Source organism: Pleurodeles waltl, chromosome 8, assembly GCF_031143425.1.
Source record: "Pleurodeles waltl isolate 20211129_DDA chromosome 8, aPleWal1.hap1.20221129, whole genome shotgun sequence".
Lineage (NCBI taxonomy): Eukaryota > Metazoa > Chordata > Amphibia > Caudata > Salamandridae > Pleurodeles > Pleurodeles waltl.
In genome coordinates, this window is record NC_090447.1 from 1,422,443,066 (window position 1) to 1,422,460,067 (window position 17,002).

Sequence of the window (17,002 nt, forward strand, 5' to 3'; positions counted from 1 at the left end):
GACCAAATAAGGAATGAGCAGGAGAGGGGGGAAAAGCGTAAGCAAATATCCCTGACCAGCTGATCCATAGAGCATTGCCCTTGGACTGAGGGTGTGGGTACCTGGACGCAAAGTTTTGGCATTTTGCATTTTCTTTTGTTGCAAATAGGTCTATGTTTGGTGTTCCCCAGCGGTAGAAGTGATCTTGTAGTATCTGGGGATGTATTTCCCATTCGTGAGTCTTCTGTTGAGCTCAACTGAGATTGTCGGGCAACTGATTTTGAATGCCTGGTATGTATTGTGCTATCAAGCAAATGTTGTTGTGAATTGCCCAATGCCAATTTTTTTGTGCTAAGAGACACAGCTGTGACGAGTGTGTCCCCCCCTGTTTGTTTAGATAATACATTGTTGTGATATTGTTGGTCTTGACAAGAATGTGTTTGCGGGCTAGAAGTGGTTGAAACGCTTTTAATGCTAGAAATACCGCTAGCAGTTCCAAGTGATTTATGTGAAGTAGTTTTTGTTGATTGTCCCATTGACCTTGTATGCTGTGATTGTTAAGGTGCGCTCCCCACCCAATCATGGAAGCGTCTGTTGTGATAATGACGTGAGGTACTGGGTCTTGAAAGGGCCACCCTTTGTTTACATTTACAGGGTTCCACCATTGAAGCGAAGAGTGTGTTTGGTGATCTATCAACACTAGATCTTGGAGTTGACCTGTGCCTGCGTCCATTGTTTTGCTTGGCACTGCTGCAAGGGCCGCATGTGTAGTCTTGCGTTTAGGACAATAGCTATGCATGAGGACATCATGCCTAGTAGTTTCATCACAAACCTTACCGTGTATTGTTGGTTTGGTTGCATGCTTGATTTTACATTTTGGAACAACTGAACTCTTTGTGGACTTGGAGTGGCAATTGCTTTTTGTGTGTTGAGTGTTGCTCCCAAGTACTGTTGTATTTGGGATGGTTGTAGATGTGATTTTTGGTAATTTATAGAGAACCCTAGTTTGTGTAGAGTATCTATGACATATTGCATTTGAAATTGACATTGTTGCGGAGTGTTGGCTTTTATTAGCCAATCGTCTAAATATGGGAATACGTGCATGTGCTGTCTCCTTATATGAGCTGCTACTACAGCTAGGCATTTTGTAAATACTCTGGGGGCTCTTGTTATTCCGAACGGTAGCACTTTGGATTGATAATGTTTGCCTTGTATTACAAACCTGAGGTATTTCCTGTGAGACGGATGGATGGGTATGTGAAAATACGCATCCTTGAGATCCAGTGTTGTCATGTATTCCCCTTTTTTTTTGTAGTAAGGGTACTACGTCCTGAAGTGTTACCATGTGGAAATGATCTGATTTGATGAGGAGATTCAGTGTTCTGAGATCTAAGATAGGCCTTAATGTTTTGTCCTTTTTTGGAATAAGGAAATACAGGGAGTAAACGCCTGTTCCTTTCTGTTGATAGGGTACTAGCTCTATGGCTTGTTTTTGTAGCAGTGCTTGGACCTCTATATGTAATAGGTCTAAGTGTTGTGGAGACAATCTGTGCGGTTTTGGTAGAACATCTGGAGGGAATGTTGTGAATTCTATGCAATAACCATGTTGGATAATTGATAGGACCCACGTGTCTGTGGTAATGTGTGTCCAATTGTGGTAGTATTTGGGTAGCCTCCCCCCCACTGGTGACAAGTGTTGGGGTAGTGTGACATTGAAGTCACTGTTTGCTAGAGCTTGGTTTGGCGGGCTGGAATTTCCCTCTTCCTCTTGGGAATTGTCCTCTAAAGGAACCACGGAACCCCCCTCTTTGATATTGTGACTGGTAGGTGGGTTTTGTTTGGGAGGTGGATGGTTCAGATGTCTGTTGTTGAACCCACCCCCTAAACTGTGGTTTCCTAAATGTGCCTCTGTACTGTGAGGAGTAGAGCGCGCCCATGGCTTTACCCGTATCTGTGTCTTTTTTCATCTTCTCGATCGCGGTATCCACCTCCGGCCCAAACAACTGATGTTGGTTAAACTGCATATTTAGTACCGCCTGTTGTATTTCTGGTTTAAATCCAGAACTTCGCAGCCATGCGTGCCTTCGAATCGTTACAGCTGTGTTGACAGTACATGCTGCTGTATCTGCAGAGTCTAGGGCAGAACGTATTTGATTGTTCGATATGGCCTGTCCCTCTTCAACTACTTGTTGGGCACGTTTTTGGTGTTCCTTGGGCAAATTCTGGATGATGTCTTGCATTTCGTCCCAGTGTGCCCTGTCGTAGCGTGCAAGTAGGGCTTGCGAGTTTGCAATTCGCCATTGATTGGCTGTTTGTGATGCCACTCTTTTCCCCGCTGCGTCAAACTTTCGACTCTCTTTATCAGGGGGTGGGGCATCCCCTGATGATTGTGAATTTGCCCTCTTTCTTGCAGCCCCCACAATGACAAGTCCGGAGGGAGTTGCTGAGTTATAAACACTGGGTCGGACGGGGGCGGTTTACACATTTGTTTTCGACCCTTGGTGTGATGGCCCTCCCTTTAACAGGCTCTTGGAAGACCTGTTGTGGGTGCTTGAGCATGCCCGGTAGCATTGGCAGGCTTTGGTAGGATGCGTGAGTGGGTGCAAGCGTTTTGAACAGGAAGTCATCCTCCACTGGCTCCGAGTGCATTGTTACGTTGTGGAACGTAGCTGCCCTGGCTAGTACTTGTGTGTATATGCTGTACTGTCCTCTGGTGGTGAAGGCTTGGTCGGATAGCACTCTGGGCTGTTGTCCGATATAGGTGGGTCGTATAGATCCCAGGGATCCGCATCATCTTGAGTCATCCCAGTATGAGTTGGTGACTGCGCCATCGGTGTACCCACTGGTGACAAGTGTGGTGATTGCAGTGGGGATGGTTGTGGTGAGAAATGTGGTGGTGGTGACTTGTCTCTAACCACTTTGGCTTTGGGCTGCATCTCAGTCTCTTGAAAAGCTAGTTTTCTTTTTGATTTGAGTGGAGGGATTGTTTGTATCTTCCCTGTGTCATCCTAGATTTCCAACCTTTGTTGTGTCTGGTCATGTTCTTCTAGATCCAGATCGTGCTCAAATCTGTGCTTTTCTTTGAGCTGCATAGAAAGTCCTTGCTCTTCAGTGTAGGAAGAGCGTTTCGGCTCCGAAGCCGTTTTTTTCGGTACCAAAATTCCCAACAAAATTGTCTTTTTCAGTTCCGATGAGCTTTTTCGAGGCTTGCCCGACTTGATAACTCGATGCCGACTTTTTTCGGTGCCTGATTCTCAACCGGAGTCGGAACTCTTCGGCAAATCTTTGGCCTTTTTTGGTGCCAATGTTATTTGGTCACCTTCCTTTCTGTGGGTTAAGTCATGGCCTGCTGGCGGTGGCGTCCGCGCGGCCTTAAGTTTTTGGGTGTGACCCTGGGTGTGGGACGGGGCAGGTGTACTCACTGTGTGCCGCATCGTCGAGGGTCGATCACCTTCGGATTCATCTGAGTCCGTTTCTTGGATGGAGATTCTTTCTTCCTCCTCGACGTCGAGATGTTGTTTCGGCTTCGACGCCATTTGTAGTCGTCTTGCGCGTCGATCCCTTAAGGTCTTCTTGGATCGAAACGCTCAGCAAGCTTCACAAGTATCCTCTCTGTGTTCGGGCGACAAACACAGGTTACAGACTCAGTGCTGGTCTGTATAAGGATACTTGGCGTGACACTTAGGACAGAAACGGAAGGGGGTCCGGTCCATTAGTCTTGGACGACAGGTGTGGTCGGGCTGACCATGCCTTGATGAAGAGTGGAAGCCTCGAAGGGCCGCCAAAGCGGTCTTGATGTCGGTGCCGATACGCTAAAACGAAACCAGAACCGAATGAGAACAATACCAACGATTTTTCGATTCTATTCTAACTTTCCCGATTCGAAATACGGAGCGAAGAGGAACACGTCTGAACCCAATGGCGGAAAGAAAACAATCTAAGATGGAATCGACGCCCATGCGCAATGGAGCCGAAATGGAGGAGTCACTCGGTCCAGTGACTCGAAAAGACTTCTTAGAAGAAAAACAACTTGTAACACTCCGAGCCCAACACTAGATGGAAGGAACAGTGCACAGCATGTGTATCTGCAGCTACACATACCATCGAACATATATATACACACACACACACACACACAATAATAATAATTAGGAATATATATTGTGTGTACTTACCTCCAGTTGGGGAATTGCCTCCAAGTAATCTACTGTTGTGTTACTATAATAAAGTACCTTTATTTTTATAACACTGTGTGGTTCTTTCATGTGTGATAAGTTGCTGTGTGACTATTGCGGTATTGCATAAGCTTTGCAGGTCTCCTAGATAAGTCTTGGCTGCTCATTCACAGCTACCTCTAGAGAGCCCTGGCTTTCTAGACACTGCCTACATTTACTAATTGGGATTGCCTGGACCTGGTATAAGGTGCCAACACCACAGGTGTCCTCCACACACCAGGTCAGCTTCCTACATGCACCTCCTAGGTCTGTCTACAAGCATGCTGTAGGAACGTGCCCCTTTTGGCATGTTTACCCAAGACCCCCACCACCCCCACACTTGTTGCCCGACAGTGATGCTGACTTGACTGAGTCTGTGCTTGGATCCTGCTAACTAGGCCCCAGCACCAGCGTTCTTTCCCTAAAACTGTACCATTGTTTTCACAATTGGCACACCCCTGGCACACAGATAAGACCCTTGTAAAATGTACCAGTGGTACCAAGAGCCCTGTAACCAGGGAGGGTCCCCTAAAAGCTGCCGCATGTATTGTGCCACCCAGGCCGCCCGCACTGCTGCCATCCTACAGACAGGTTGCTGCCCTCCTGGTGCTTAACCAGCTCAAGCCCAGGAAGGCAGAACAAAGGATTTCCTTTGGGAGTGTGAGGCAACACCCTCTCCCTTTGGAAATAGGTTTTACATAGCTTGGGAGGGGTAGTCTTCCCAAGCCACCGGTATGCTTTGAAGGGTACATTTGGTACTCTCCCTGCATAAACCAGTTTGCACCAGTCCAGGGACCCTCCCAATCCTTGTTCTGGTGCGAAACTGGACAATGAAAAGGGGAGTGGCCACTCCCCTGTCTATCACCACCCGAGGGCTAGTGCCAAGAGCTCCTCCTGGTGACCATTTGATTCTACCACCTTCAATCCAAGATGGGCAGAGGCCCCTGGGAGCATCTCAGTGGCCAGGTCAGAAAAGTGACGTCACAGCCCCCTCCTGATAGGTGGTCACCCTGCTAGGTGACCAATCCCCCTTTGTGGGCTATTTAGGGTCTCCCTCTTGGGCAGGTCCTCAGATTCAACGTGTAAGATTCCAGCAGGACTCTTCTGCATCATTTAATTTATCTTCTGGCCACCGGGACTACAACTGGACACTCCAAGTACCAACAATCTGCAACTCCAGCGACAAGTCCACTTTGCAACATTGTTTTACCGGCTCCTTCCAGCAACTGCAACATTTCCCCGGCTGTGCATCCTCTGAGGGTGACGAGTCGTCAGCCTGCACAAGAAGGAATCTCCCGCCGGCAACAACTGCAACGACAACTGGCAGCACGGGTCTTTTCTCCTGCAAAACTTCATGGATCCTGCAACATAGGCCGCGGCCTGGAGTGGTCCCCTTGGTCCTCTCTGCCCGCTGTCCAACTTGGGAGATGATGAGGACTTACCTCTCCTTGCAGAACAGTACCCCTAAGCACTGCGACTCCTGCAGCTACCAAGGCTTGTTGTCTGCTGCTCCAAGGGATCTTCAGTCTCCGAGTGGCACCGGCCTCCAGCACTTTATCCTGCAAATCACAGTCTCCTGCCTGCTACTCCAGCGATTTGGGAATCCTTACCAGGTATGCTGAGTGGGCCTCACTATGACACCTGTGCCTGCGAGTTGCCTGTGGGTGCTGCACCCCGACTTCTGGCTCTCCACACTGCTGAGGACCGCCTGGGACTCTCATCCTTGGGTTGAGTCCCCCTGGACCTTCCCGGTCCCCGGCAGCTCTGCAACTGTTTATGTGTGACTCTTGCGTTTACAAAGGCTTTTTGGTGGTTTTTCCACACCACTGACTGACTGCAACTCTTCTTCTGACATGGGACATCGACTGCATCACTTCTGGAACTCTTATCCTGCTCCTGTGCTGCATAGCAGACTCCTGGTCTTCACCGTCTACCTGGTCCTGCATCTGCAGAAGGGTGGGTAGTGGCTCCTGCCCCAACCGGACACTCCAGCTGGAACTGGACTTGGTACCCTTCCTTTACAGGTCCTCTTTTGTCAGGATCTAAATTCTGTTTCTTTCAATCTAGCGTGCGTTTTGCACAGTCCTTTTCCATAGCTTATCTGTGGGTTTGGGGAAAATCCAGGTACTCACCTCTCCTCTCCTGGTCGCTGGGTGGACACCCTGGTTACCTTTTGGGGTTCCTAGTTCCTCCATCTCCCCTCTACAGATTTCACTTCCTCAGGTGGAGGACCGCCTTACGCATTCCATTTACTTAGTATATGGTTTGGTCTCCCCTAGGGTCTCCATTATTTTCTGTTATTTCACTATTTTCTATTGCTTTCTATGCCGATTCCTGACTACTAATGTGTATATAATAGTGTGTTTACTCACCAGCAGTAGAGTATTACATATACAGTATTTAAGTATTTGTGTTACCATAATAAACCTTTATTTTTGTAACACTGTGTGGTTATTTCATGTGTGTAAGTGCTGTGTGACTACAGTGGCACTGCATAAGCTTTGCATGTCTCCTAGATAAGTCTTGGCTGCTGCTTATCCACAGCTACCTCTAGAGAGCCCTGGCTTCCTAGACACTGATCACCACAAACCAGGCCAGCTTCCCTGCAACAGTCAGCTTGTCTGCACACTGAATCTATGTTGAGCTGCTCAGTATCTTCCACTAGTTTCTGTACACATTAGCCATGTATGGTTCATATTAGTGGATTACTATGCCCAAGAGGACCTCTGCAGTACAGGAGACCAACCATAAGCAAATGCGCAAGATGTAAAATGTAAATACCAGTCATGTTTTTTAAAACACTCTCTAGAAAGGATGTCTTGTGAGGCTCTTGTGCTACTTTGTTTATGTGTTACTAAATTAAGTAGAATAGCACACCTCATTTAGTATTAAATACTAACAATTCACCCAATCCTTTATTAAACACTGCAAATTTTACTCGGTTTGCGTAAACCTGGTGGTCCACGGACCTCTAAAGTAGGCAGGCAGACCAAGAGTTTAGCAGAGAGGGCACTCTGTAACCGCTGCAAAGGAGTACCATCTCTGCAAACTAAATCAGCCCTCCAGTTTCAATTCCCACATGCACTTCTAAAATAATGGGAAAGTCAAGCTATGCTCAAGCTTTTTTCTTAAAAGCTGCAACTGTGTTTTTGTACCATGTAATGAAATAAAATGAATTAACTAATAAAAAGGATTTTCAACACTTCAAACCAATACGTCTTAATTAAACAATTAAAGTCTTATGTTAGGACAGGAATAATACAAGAGAGACGTACCTCTTTAACATTCTGTAGGGTTTCGGGTGTGATTTTAAAGTCTACCGGGCTTGGAGTTAACTTCCCCTTTTGAGGCTGAAAAAGTTAGAGAAATGCACTTCAACTGAACATTTAACACAAAAAATAAAATCCTGTCTTAAGGAAACAGCTTCTTAAAACATATCTCGGATAAACAGCAGCATAATCTTTGCTAACGGGACACAAGTTAACTTAAGAAAATTATATTTTAAATTCCACTTCACAAGAATGTATGTACATTAGGTTTAGCACATTCTACAAAATTGCTTCTATGTACAACCTCACTATACTATTATAAAACAAGTTTTCTAAAATCAAAATAGTAACAATCTTAACCTATTTTAGCGTTAGATCAAATTAAAATTGGTGAAGCATGTTCTCAAACAAGTTGAACTCAAAAATGTAATGTCATATTACGTTTCGGGTTCTCATACAAAATGCAGTGTAACGTAAATCTTAAAGATCGTTTTTTAAGGGCAGCGTATAGGTAGTGCGAGGAAAAGTATGCATGTATAACACTCAGTGAGTGCTGTGAGGGAGCAGTGGTGGAACAAATATTGGAAAAGGAGCAGATGTTGGAGAAGCAGAAGAAAGGCTTGGGCGACAAATCTGTAGTACTCCTTTTTCTCATTATTCTTGTTCTTTGTCCTCGAGTGCTCAGCCACATTGCTTGGGTTTGGGTCACCTTCGAAACATTGAGATCTGAATTTTCAACCACCTATGGAATGCCACCCATGGAAAGTTACTCAACGAATACTCCACATCTGGTCTTCTTAACTTAAAGATCTTCCCATTCAACCTTTTCATGTACTGTTTTGTTCCTCTAGACAGGTGTCTTCTTAGTTTCGTCTTTAAAAAAAATTCAAATCTCTATGTACTCAAGGGATTTGGGTTATGTGAGAAGACATTTTGTTCATGCATGATCCATAGTTTTCAGAAGTAAGCTTACTGCTTGAATTTGAGATATATATTCTAGTTCATTTAACAGTTCCTACAGCAAGTTTAGATTATTATTTTTCTTTCATTAACTTCTATCGTATTGGGTGTCTTTAAACAGAAAAGCAATTGTTGACTGTATGTTTGCATGTGGAAAAGAAAAGAAACTCTGAAAAGTATCTTTACCCCCACAAAGGACAAACGCCAGGTGATACAGATCCACACTGGGGTGATTGTAAATGCACTAGCTTTGTAGAGCTCATGCACTCGTCCTCAGATGCAGAGTAACCGAATTAGTAATAATATGGTTTATATCACAAACAGGGGATATGAAAGACTTGGGATTTGGAACAGGAAGCAGTCCTTTTTAAAGTTTAGCGACATTGGCAATGTAATGAGGATGGTCTGAGTACTAAAATGTTGATCTGCTCACCCAGAAAGTAGACAAATCTCTCTTTAGGAAGAAACTGCCTAAAGTACTAAAATATTTTTGAGGGCTGGAGTTTGTTGTTGAATTAAATAATTCTTACTGCATGTAAATTTCTAATATTATATAATATTGCTACAGCGCTCCACACTCAGGGGTTTGAGATGTTCATCTTGCAAGAAATTGAAAAGTGAGGCATTCATCTTGCAAGCAAGTGAAGGGAATGAGTGCCAACTTGGGGGCTAGGGGGGAGCGGAGGTCTGGGGACAAAAGGGAGGGTTACATTTTTTTCTTTGGCAGGAACGAATGTTGTCGCCCCCTTCTCTTCAGTGGCTTAAATTCTGGGGACGGGAACTAAAAAAAAAATATATATATTTAAAAAGTTGAGCAATAAATTTTGTGAGTGTTCAAGCTCTATAAGATCCCTTAACCGGCGAGGTCAGATATGCGCTAACCAAGCCACGGTATATGGTTATGGGCTAGACAGGGAAGTTTAAAGACAATCCTTGATTAAGAGAAAGGTGATGAGTATCCCTACCACTGGAGCTACTTCTATAAAGTACCTGTAGCATTAATACTGTTACTTACAACAGTTAAACTGACAATGCGGCTGGTACCACGACTATTACTAGTGCCTTCGTTGATAAAGGGCACAGTGAAATGACTACATGCAATACTACTGCATGCACTATTACTAGTGCTGCAACCACTGCCCCTACAAATAAAATGACATTGCATTATTAGTGGTCCTACTCCTCCATTTGGTACTAGAACCACTCATGCTAGGTGTGATTTTGTAATTACTGACTCTGTTATTACTACTATTGGTGCCACCAGTACTGGTCCCACTACTATATGTAGTGTTCCTAGTACCACCAGTAAATCTGTAATACCTTTAAATACCTGGATATCCTTTGTCTTGGGACGGAAAAAAAAAGAAACTTACATTATGGGGGGCCCTCTGTGAGATCCACCCTTGTACCCCAGTGACAACACTGCTGGTAAGTCGAGAAAGCTAGATTTGTTATGGGTATTATACTACTAAAGGTAGCACACAGCCAGGGGTGGTCCTCGTCTGGATACGGCTTGGCTCATTATCCTCTTGCAAATGAGGTCTGCCTGGGCAGGTGAGTGCTCTGCACTGTACATGTACCACATGCTGTTGCATCATGGGTGGTACCCACATAAGAGCCCTGTACTGGGACTCTTGTAGGATGTTTCTATTAGGACCTTTCAAACCTCTGGTGTTGCAGAGATTAAGACAGAGCAGAGACTGAATTAAAAAAAATGTGCAGGTGAGATGTAGTCACATACATTCCCTTCACAGGCCGACGGTTCTTCAAGATTCCTCCCACTTATACTGCTATACCTTTAAAATTATTAACGTTTCATAAAATAATTTCAATAACTGATTCTACTCATATTTTCATCGAAGCAGAATCAGTGTCCTATACAACAAATCAATATTAACGTTCATAACAAAGATCCTTGGAAATAAAGTGATCCATTACCTGTTTTCTGTCATGGGGTCACTAGATGGTTTTACTGCATCAAGAACATGAGCCACTCCTGGTGCCCTAGAAGTTGAATCTGGAACCTGCCAGCAAGGTCCTCGCTCCCTCTCCAGCCATAATGATGCAGAGGAAGCACAATCCTATATTGTACCTGAGATAAGCCCCCCATCTGGGAGCTGTCCCTCCCCCACACTATATAATAAATTGCAGTGACAAATACCCCAGACTAGGAATAAGGTGACTGAAATAAAAATATCGACTGATCTACAATTAATACGTTTTTAGGCCTCGTCACCAACATGCACAGTACATAAGACAACTGAACACATTTTCGTCGTCTCATGTATTCAGAGACGTTCTATTGATGATAGATGGGGTCTAATCTTTTTTCTGAACATCAATCACCACATACAATATCACAGATGGAAGTGTCATAAACTACTGAAAAAAGCACTGGCTAAGTCAACAGATTATGTTAGACTTTTCTATAATTCATGCATTCATATACACAATAGCCATGCACACAATTGCATAGATCATACATTTGTAACAAACTTCAGGCAGAGCCCTATAACCACAGATGTCAATGCACAGATACACGCAGACCAACACACCACAAATACATGTTCACGCACACCTGCAGCTAAACAGGCACCACATACAAAGGCCTAGAGGCTCCGTGTACAAAGGCCTAGAGGCTCCGTGTACAAAGGCCTAGAGGCTCCGTGTACAAAGGCCTAGAGGCTCCGTGTACAAAGGCCTAGAGGCTCCGTGTACAAAGGCCTAGAGGCTCCGTGTACAAAGGCCTAGAGGCACCGTGTACAAAGGCCTAGAGGCACCATGTACAAAGGCCTAGAGGCACCATGTACAAAGGCCTAGAGGCACCATGTACAAAGGCCTAGAGGCACCATGTACAAAGGCCTAGAGGCACCATGTACAAAGACGTAGAGGCAGAAATGACTTTTAGTGCCCCCAGCCACTAATGGGCATCCACAGCCCCACGTAGTAAAGTTCATCAATGGTCTCAGGCATCAATAAACACCAAAGGCCATAGGCTGTATTGAACTGTTTAGAGGCGAGCCTTGTAGAGCCATGCAAGCGTAGCACTTTGAGGTAAGTCACTCCATCCCAGGAGAGTGGCACCACAATTGGCAGCCTCTCTCCCACGACCAACGCTCCAGTGGGACCAGGCTGAGTTGCCTGGACTGGGGGAGTGTCATTAGGACTGTATCATGATCCAGTTCTGTGCAAGTGCTAAGATGAAGGAGGCCATAAAGCTATTTTCAACTGAATCACACTATGTTCAATGCACTCACTGACTCAGCACAACAGAGCTCAGGAACACAAAGTGAGGGTTACTGCTCTGTGTTTCTGAGCTATCCTGTCCACAACTCATGCACTCGTAGACTTAAACTAGTTTATATTCTGTGCAGTGACATTTCACTGAAAACAGGTGCATGGGTCCCAACAGAAGGGAATGAGGGATTGGCTCGAGGTGTGCCCTGACTGAGTGTGGCTACAGAGTTGGAGCTGCAACAGGACTCACTCATGCTTCCTGTCCATACCCCTGAGGAGGTCTTGTGTTGAGTCTGCCCTCAATACTACATGCAAGGCCTGAAAAGAAAAAATAAAGTGCACCTCAATATGTTGACTGGTATGGCTGCTCCTCCAGTAAAATGGTTGCTAAGAGGTAAACCTCCATGCCCTCACTGACAGCTAAAAGCAACCAAATGCTGATGAATGTAGGCGGATCAGTAAGTGACTGGCTCAACAACCAGTGACTGAGGAGAGTCGATCTCTTGCCTACCCCAGTACATAGAAATAATTGCACCATGAACTGCACAAGTGCTTTTAAGTCAACCCTAAAACAACTGCAAGCTAAGCAGGCGCTACAGGGTTACAGCTTCTGGCAAGGAATTTACAGAGGACAATCATCCAGTGATGGCCCTGTAGTAAAGGTAATGTCTTCTAGTGCCAATTCAATACTCTTTAGTGCTTCAGTAAACCTCTTCCTATGATTTAATTAAATCATAGATAGCAGCAGGGCCTGGACAGATGTGCAGGATGTAGACATCTTGGAGAACTTTCTTTGTGTCGGTACTAATCCTGGCATTGAGCTTGTTGCGTGCCCTCAAGAATGTCCAACTTGGTCGAATCACTTTCTATATGGTATTATGAATGCAAGGGAACCTTTTCTTTCACATTAGACACAGCAACGTGGTAAATAGTAATTGGTACATGTTTATTAAATGTTGCTGGTGGGGCTCCCACGCAAGCTACAAGAAACCTGACGAGCAGAGAGATGAGGCCTGAGTCAGGACCCTGACACCCAACACCTTCAAGAGTTCAGAGGTAATAGGCTGTGCTCTGAGATGTATCAACTTGGCCTTAGGCAACATAACCTCAGTGTAAAATGGTGTTTCCTCGAATTCCAGTGCATTTCTTTCTAGAACTGACAGGCTTTGACAAGGAGTCAGGTCGCCAGCCGGCAAATACAGGATGGAAGAGACTAGAAACTAGTATAATATAGGTTAGCAGTAGGGCATAGGTTTAACCAAACCCAGCTACATTTGTACTTATGTTATGAGATTCATCAATAGGATATTTTTTCCAGCAGTCACAGATATCTGATGTGGCTTGCATTTGACACCAATGGTGGCCTGTCCACATCTGCAGCTCCATAGTTTATAAAATGAAAATGTCACTTACCCAGTGTACATCTGTTCGTGGCATTAGTCGCTGCAGATTCACATGTGTGGCACAGTCCGCTGCCTGGTGTTGGGCTCGGAGTATTACAAGTTGTTTTTCTTCGAAGAAGTCTTTTTGGTCACGGGACCGAAGGACTCCTCCCTCCTCGGCTCCATTGCGCATGGGCGTCGACTCCATCTTAGATTGTTTTCCCCGCAGAGGGTGAGGATGGAGTTGTTTGGTATAAATAGTGCCCATGCAATGGAGTGAATATGTATGTACGTTAAGAGTTTCTAATAATTATTTACAAATGTTCAGATGTTTAAGATTTATGATCTACTTCTAAACGGCTACAGGCTTCCCGGGGAGGTGGGAGGGTACATGTGAATCTGCAGCGACTAATGCCACGAACAGATGTACACTGGGTAAGTGACATTTTCAGTTCGATGGCATATGTTGCTGCAGATACACATGTGTGGCATAGATTATAAAGCAGTTACCTCCCCTAAAAGCGGTGGTTTAGCCTGTAGGAGTTTAAGTAGTTTGGAATAATGTTCTTAGTACAGCTTGGCCCATTGTAGCTTGTTGTGCATTTAGTACGTCTACACAGTAGTGTTTAGTAAACGTGTGAGGCGTAGACCAGGTTGCAGCCTTACATATTTCGCTCATAGGAATGTTTCCTAGAAAGGCCATTGTAGCACCTTTCTTTCTGGTTGAGTGTGCCTTTGGTGTAATAGGCAATTCTCTTTTGGCTTTAAGATAGCATGTTTGAATGCATCTGACTATCCATCTAGCAATGCCTTGTTTAGAGATTGGATTTCCTATGTGTGGTTTTTGAAAAGCTATGAACAGTTGTTTTGTTTTTCTGATTAGCTTTGTTCTGTCAATGTAATACATTAGTGCTCTTTTGATGTCTAATGTATGTAGTGCCCTTTCAGCCACAGAATTTGGTTGTGGGAAGAACACTGGCAATTCTACTGTTTGATTTAAATGGAATGGTGAGATTACTTTTGGCAGAAATTTTGGATTTGTTCTTAGAACTATTTTATTCTTGTGTATTTGAATAAATGGTTCTTGTATGGTAAATGCCTGTATTTCACTTACTCTTCTGAGGGATGTGATTGCAATGAGAAATGCGACCTTCCAGGTTAGATATTGCATTTCACAGGAATGCATGGGTTCGAAAGGTGGACCCATGAGTCTTGTTAAGACGATGTTAAGATTCCATGAAGGAACTGGTGGTGTTCTTGGTGGTATAATTCTTTTTAGCCCTTCCATGAATGCTTTAATAACTGGTATTCTAAATAGAGACGATGAATGAGTAGTTTGTAGGTAAGCAGATATTGCTGCGAGGTGTATTTTTTATAGATGAAAAAGCGAGATTTGCTTTTTGCAAATGTAGTAAGTATCCTACTATGTCTTTAGTAGAGGCATGTAATGGTTGTATTTGATTGGAATGGCAGTAGTAAACAAATCTTTTCCACTTAGATGCATAGCAGTGTCTAGTGGAAGGTTTTCTAGCTTGTTTTATGACCTCCATGCATTCTTGTGTGAGGTCTAAGTGTCCGAATTCTAGGATTTCAGGAGCCAAATTGCCAGATTCAATGATGCTGGGTTTGGATGCCTGATCTGTTGTTTGTGTTGTGTTAACAGATCTGGCCTGTTGGGTAGTTTGACATGCGGTACTAGTGAAAGGTCTAGTAGAGTTGTATACCAAGGTTGTCTTGCCCATGTGGGTGCTATCAGTATGAGTTTGAGTTGGTTTTGACTCAACTTGTTTACTAGATATGGAAGGAGAGGGAGAGGGGGAAAAGCGTACGCAAATATCCCTGACCAACTCATCCATAGAGCATTGCCTTGTGATTCGCGGTGTGGGTACCTGGATGCGAAGTTTTGGCATTTTGAGTTTTCTTTTGTTGCGAACAAATCTATCTGGGGTGTTCCCCAAATTTGAAAGTACTTGTTCAGAACTTGGGGGTGAATTTCCCATTCGTGGACTTGTTGGTGGTCTCGCGAAAGGTTGTCTGCTAGTTGGTTTTGTATTCCTGAATAAATTGTGCTATTAGGCGAATGTTGTTGTGAATCGCCCACTGCCAAATTCTTTGTGTTAGGAGGCACAATTGTGTTGAGTGTGTTCCTCCTTGTTTGTTTAAATAATACATTGTTGTCATGTTGTCTGTTTTGACAAGAATGTATTTGTGTGTTATTATGGGTTGGAAGGCTTTTAACGCTAGAAATACTGCTAACAGTTCTAGGTAATTGATATGAAATTTTGTTTCGTGTATATCCCATTGTCCTTGAATGCTGTGGTGATTGAGGTGTGCTCCCCACCCTGTCATGGAAGCGTCTGTTGTTATAACGTATTGAGGCACTGGGTCCTGAAATGTCCGCCCTTTGTTTAAATTTTTGCTGTTCCACCATAGAAGCGAGAGGTATGTTTGGCGGTTTACCAACACCAGATTTTGAAGTTGACCCTGTGCCTGTGACCATTGTGATGCTAGACACTGTTGTAAGGGTCGCATGTGTAGTCTTGTGTTTGGGACAATGGCTATGCATGATGACATCATGCCTAGAAGTTTTAGCACATGTTTTGCTTGTATCTTTTGGTTTGGAAACATAGCACTTATTACCTTGTGGAATGCCTGCACTCTTTGTGGACTTGGAGTGGCAATTCCTTTTGATGTGTTGATGGTTGCTCCTAGATATTGTTGTGTTTGACACGGTTCTAGGTGTGATTTTGTATAGTTGATGGAAAACCCCAGTTTGTGAAGGGTTTGTATGACAAATGTGGTGTCGTTTGCGCATTTTTTTACTGTGTTGGTCTTGATTAGCCAATCGTCTAGGTAAGGGAACACATGTATCTGTTGTCTCCTGATGTGTGCTGCTACTACTGCTAGACATTTTGTGAACACTCTTGGTGCAGTTGTTATTCCGAATGGCAACACCTTGAATTGGTAATGTATTCCTTTGAATACGAACCGTAGGTACTTTCTGTGAGAAGGGTGTATTGGTATATGAAAGTACGCATCCTTTAGGTCTAATGTGGTCATGTAATCTTGCTGTTTGAGCAGTGGAATGATGTCTTGTAGTGTGACCATGTGAAAATGGTCCGATATGATGTAGGTATTTAGTGTCCTGAGATCTAATATTGGTCTTAATGTTTTGTCTTTTTTTGGAATTAGAAAGTACAGGGAGTAAACTCCTGTGTTTTTTTGTTGTACTGGTACTAACTCTATTGCATCCTTTTGCAGTAGTGCTTGAACTTCTAGTCCTAAAAGTTCTAAATGTTGTGGTGACATTTTGCGTGTTTTGGGGGGGATGTTTGGTGGGAAGTTGTGGAATTCTATGCAATAGCCATGTTGGATTATTGCTAATACCCAATTGTCTGTTGTAATCTGTTGCCAAGATTGGTAGAATTGGCTTAGTCTTCCCCCCACTGGTGTTGAGTGAAGGGGTTGCGTGACTTGAAAGTCACTGTTTAGGTGGAGGTGTTTTTGGAGTCTGGAATCTTCCCCTACTCCTTGGGAATTGACCCCCCCGATATCCCCTGAAACCTCCCCTTTGGAAGGAACCCTGATATGGTGTGGTTCTTGTTTGTTGGCTGGTGGTGTCTGTGGGTTGGCCACGAAACCCCCCTCTAAATGGAGTTTTTCTGAAAGAGCCTCTGCTCTGCGGGGAGTAGTGCGCGCCCATGGCCTTGGCCGTGTCTGTGTCCTTTTTAAGTTTTTCAATGGCTGTATCGACTTCAGAGCCAAAAAGTTGTTTCTCGTTGAAGGGCATATTAAGGACAGCCTGCTGGATTTCAGGTTTGAAGCCTGAAGTGCGTAGCCAAGCGTGTCTCCTTATGGTGACAGCAGTGTTGACTGTTCTTGCTGCAGTATCGGCTGCGTCTAGTGAAGAGCGGATTTGATTGTTTGAGATCGTTTGTCCCTCTTCCACTATTTGCTGCGC

General features: G+C 44.3%; 1 protein-coding gene across 1 annotated transcript in view; it reads right to left on the reverse strand.

Moving 5' to 3' along the window:
* The window catches only part of VPS26C (VPS26 endosomal protein sorting factor C), a 164,282-nt gene that overhangs the window by 46,764 nt on the left and 100,516 nt on the right, over positions 1–17,002 (reverse strand). The window contains exon 5 of the mRNA XM_069202548.1: positions 7,469–7,543. Within this exon, the coding sequence (XP_069058649.1) occupies positions 7,469–7,543 (75 nt within the window). The remainder of the gene's footprint in view (positions 1–7,468; positions 7,544–17,002) is intronic.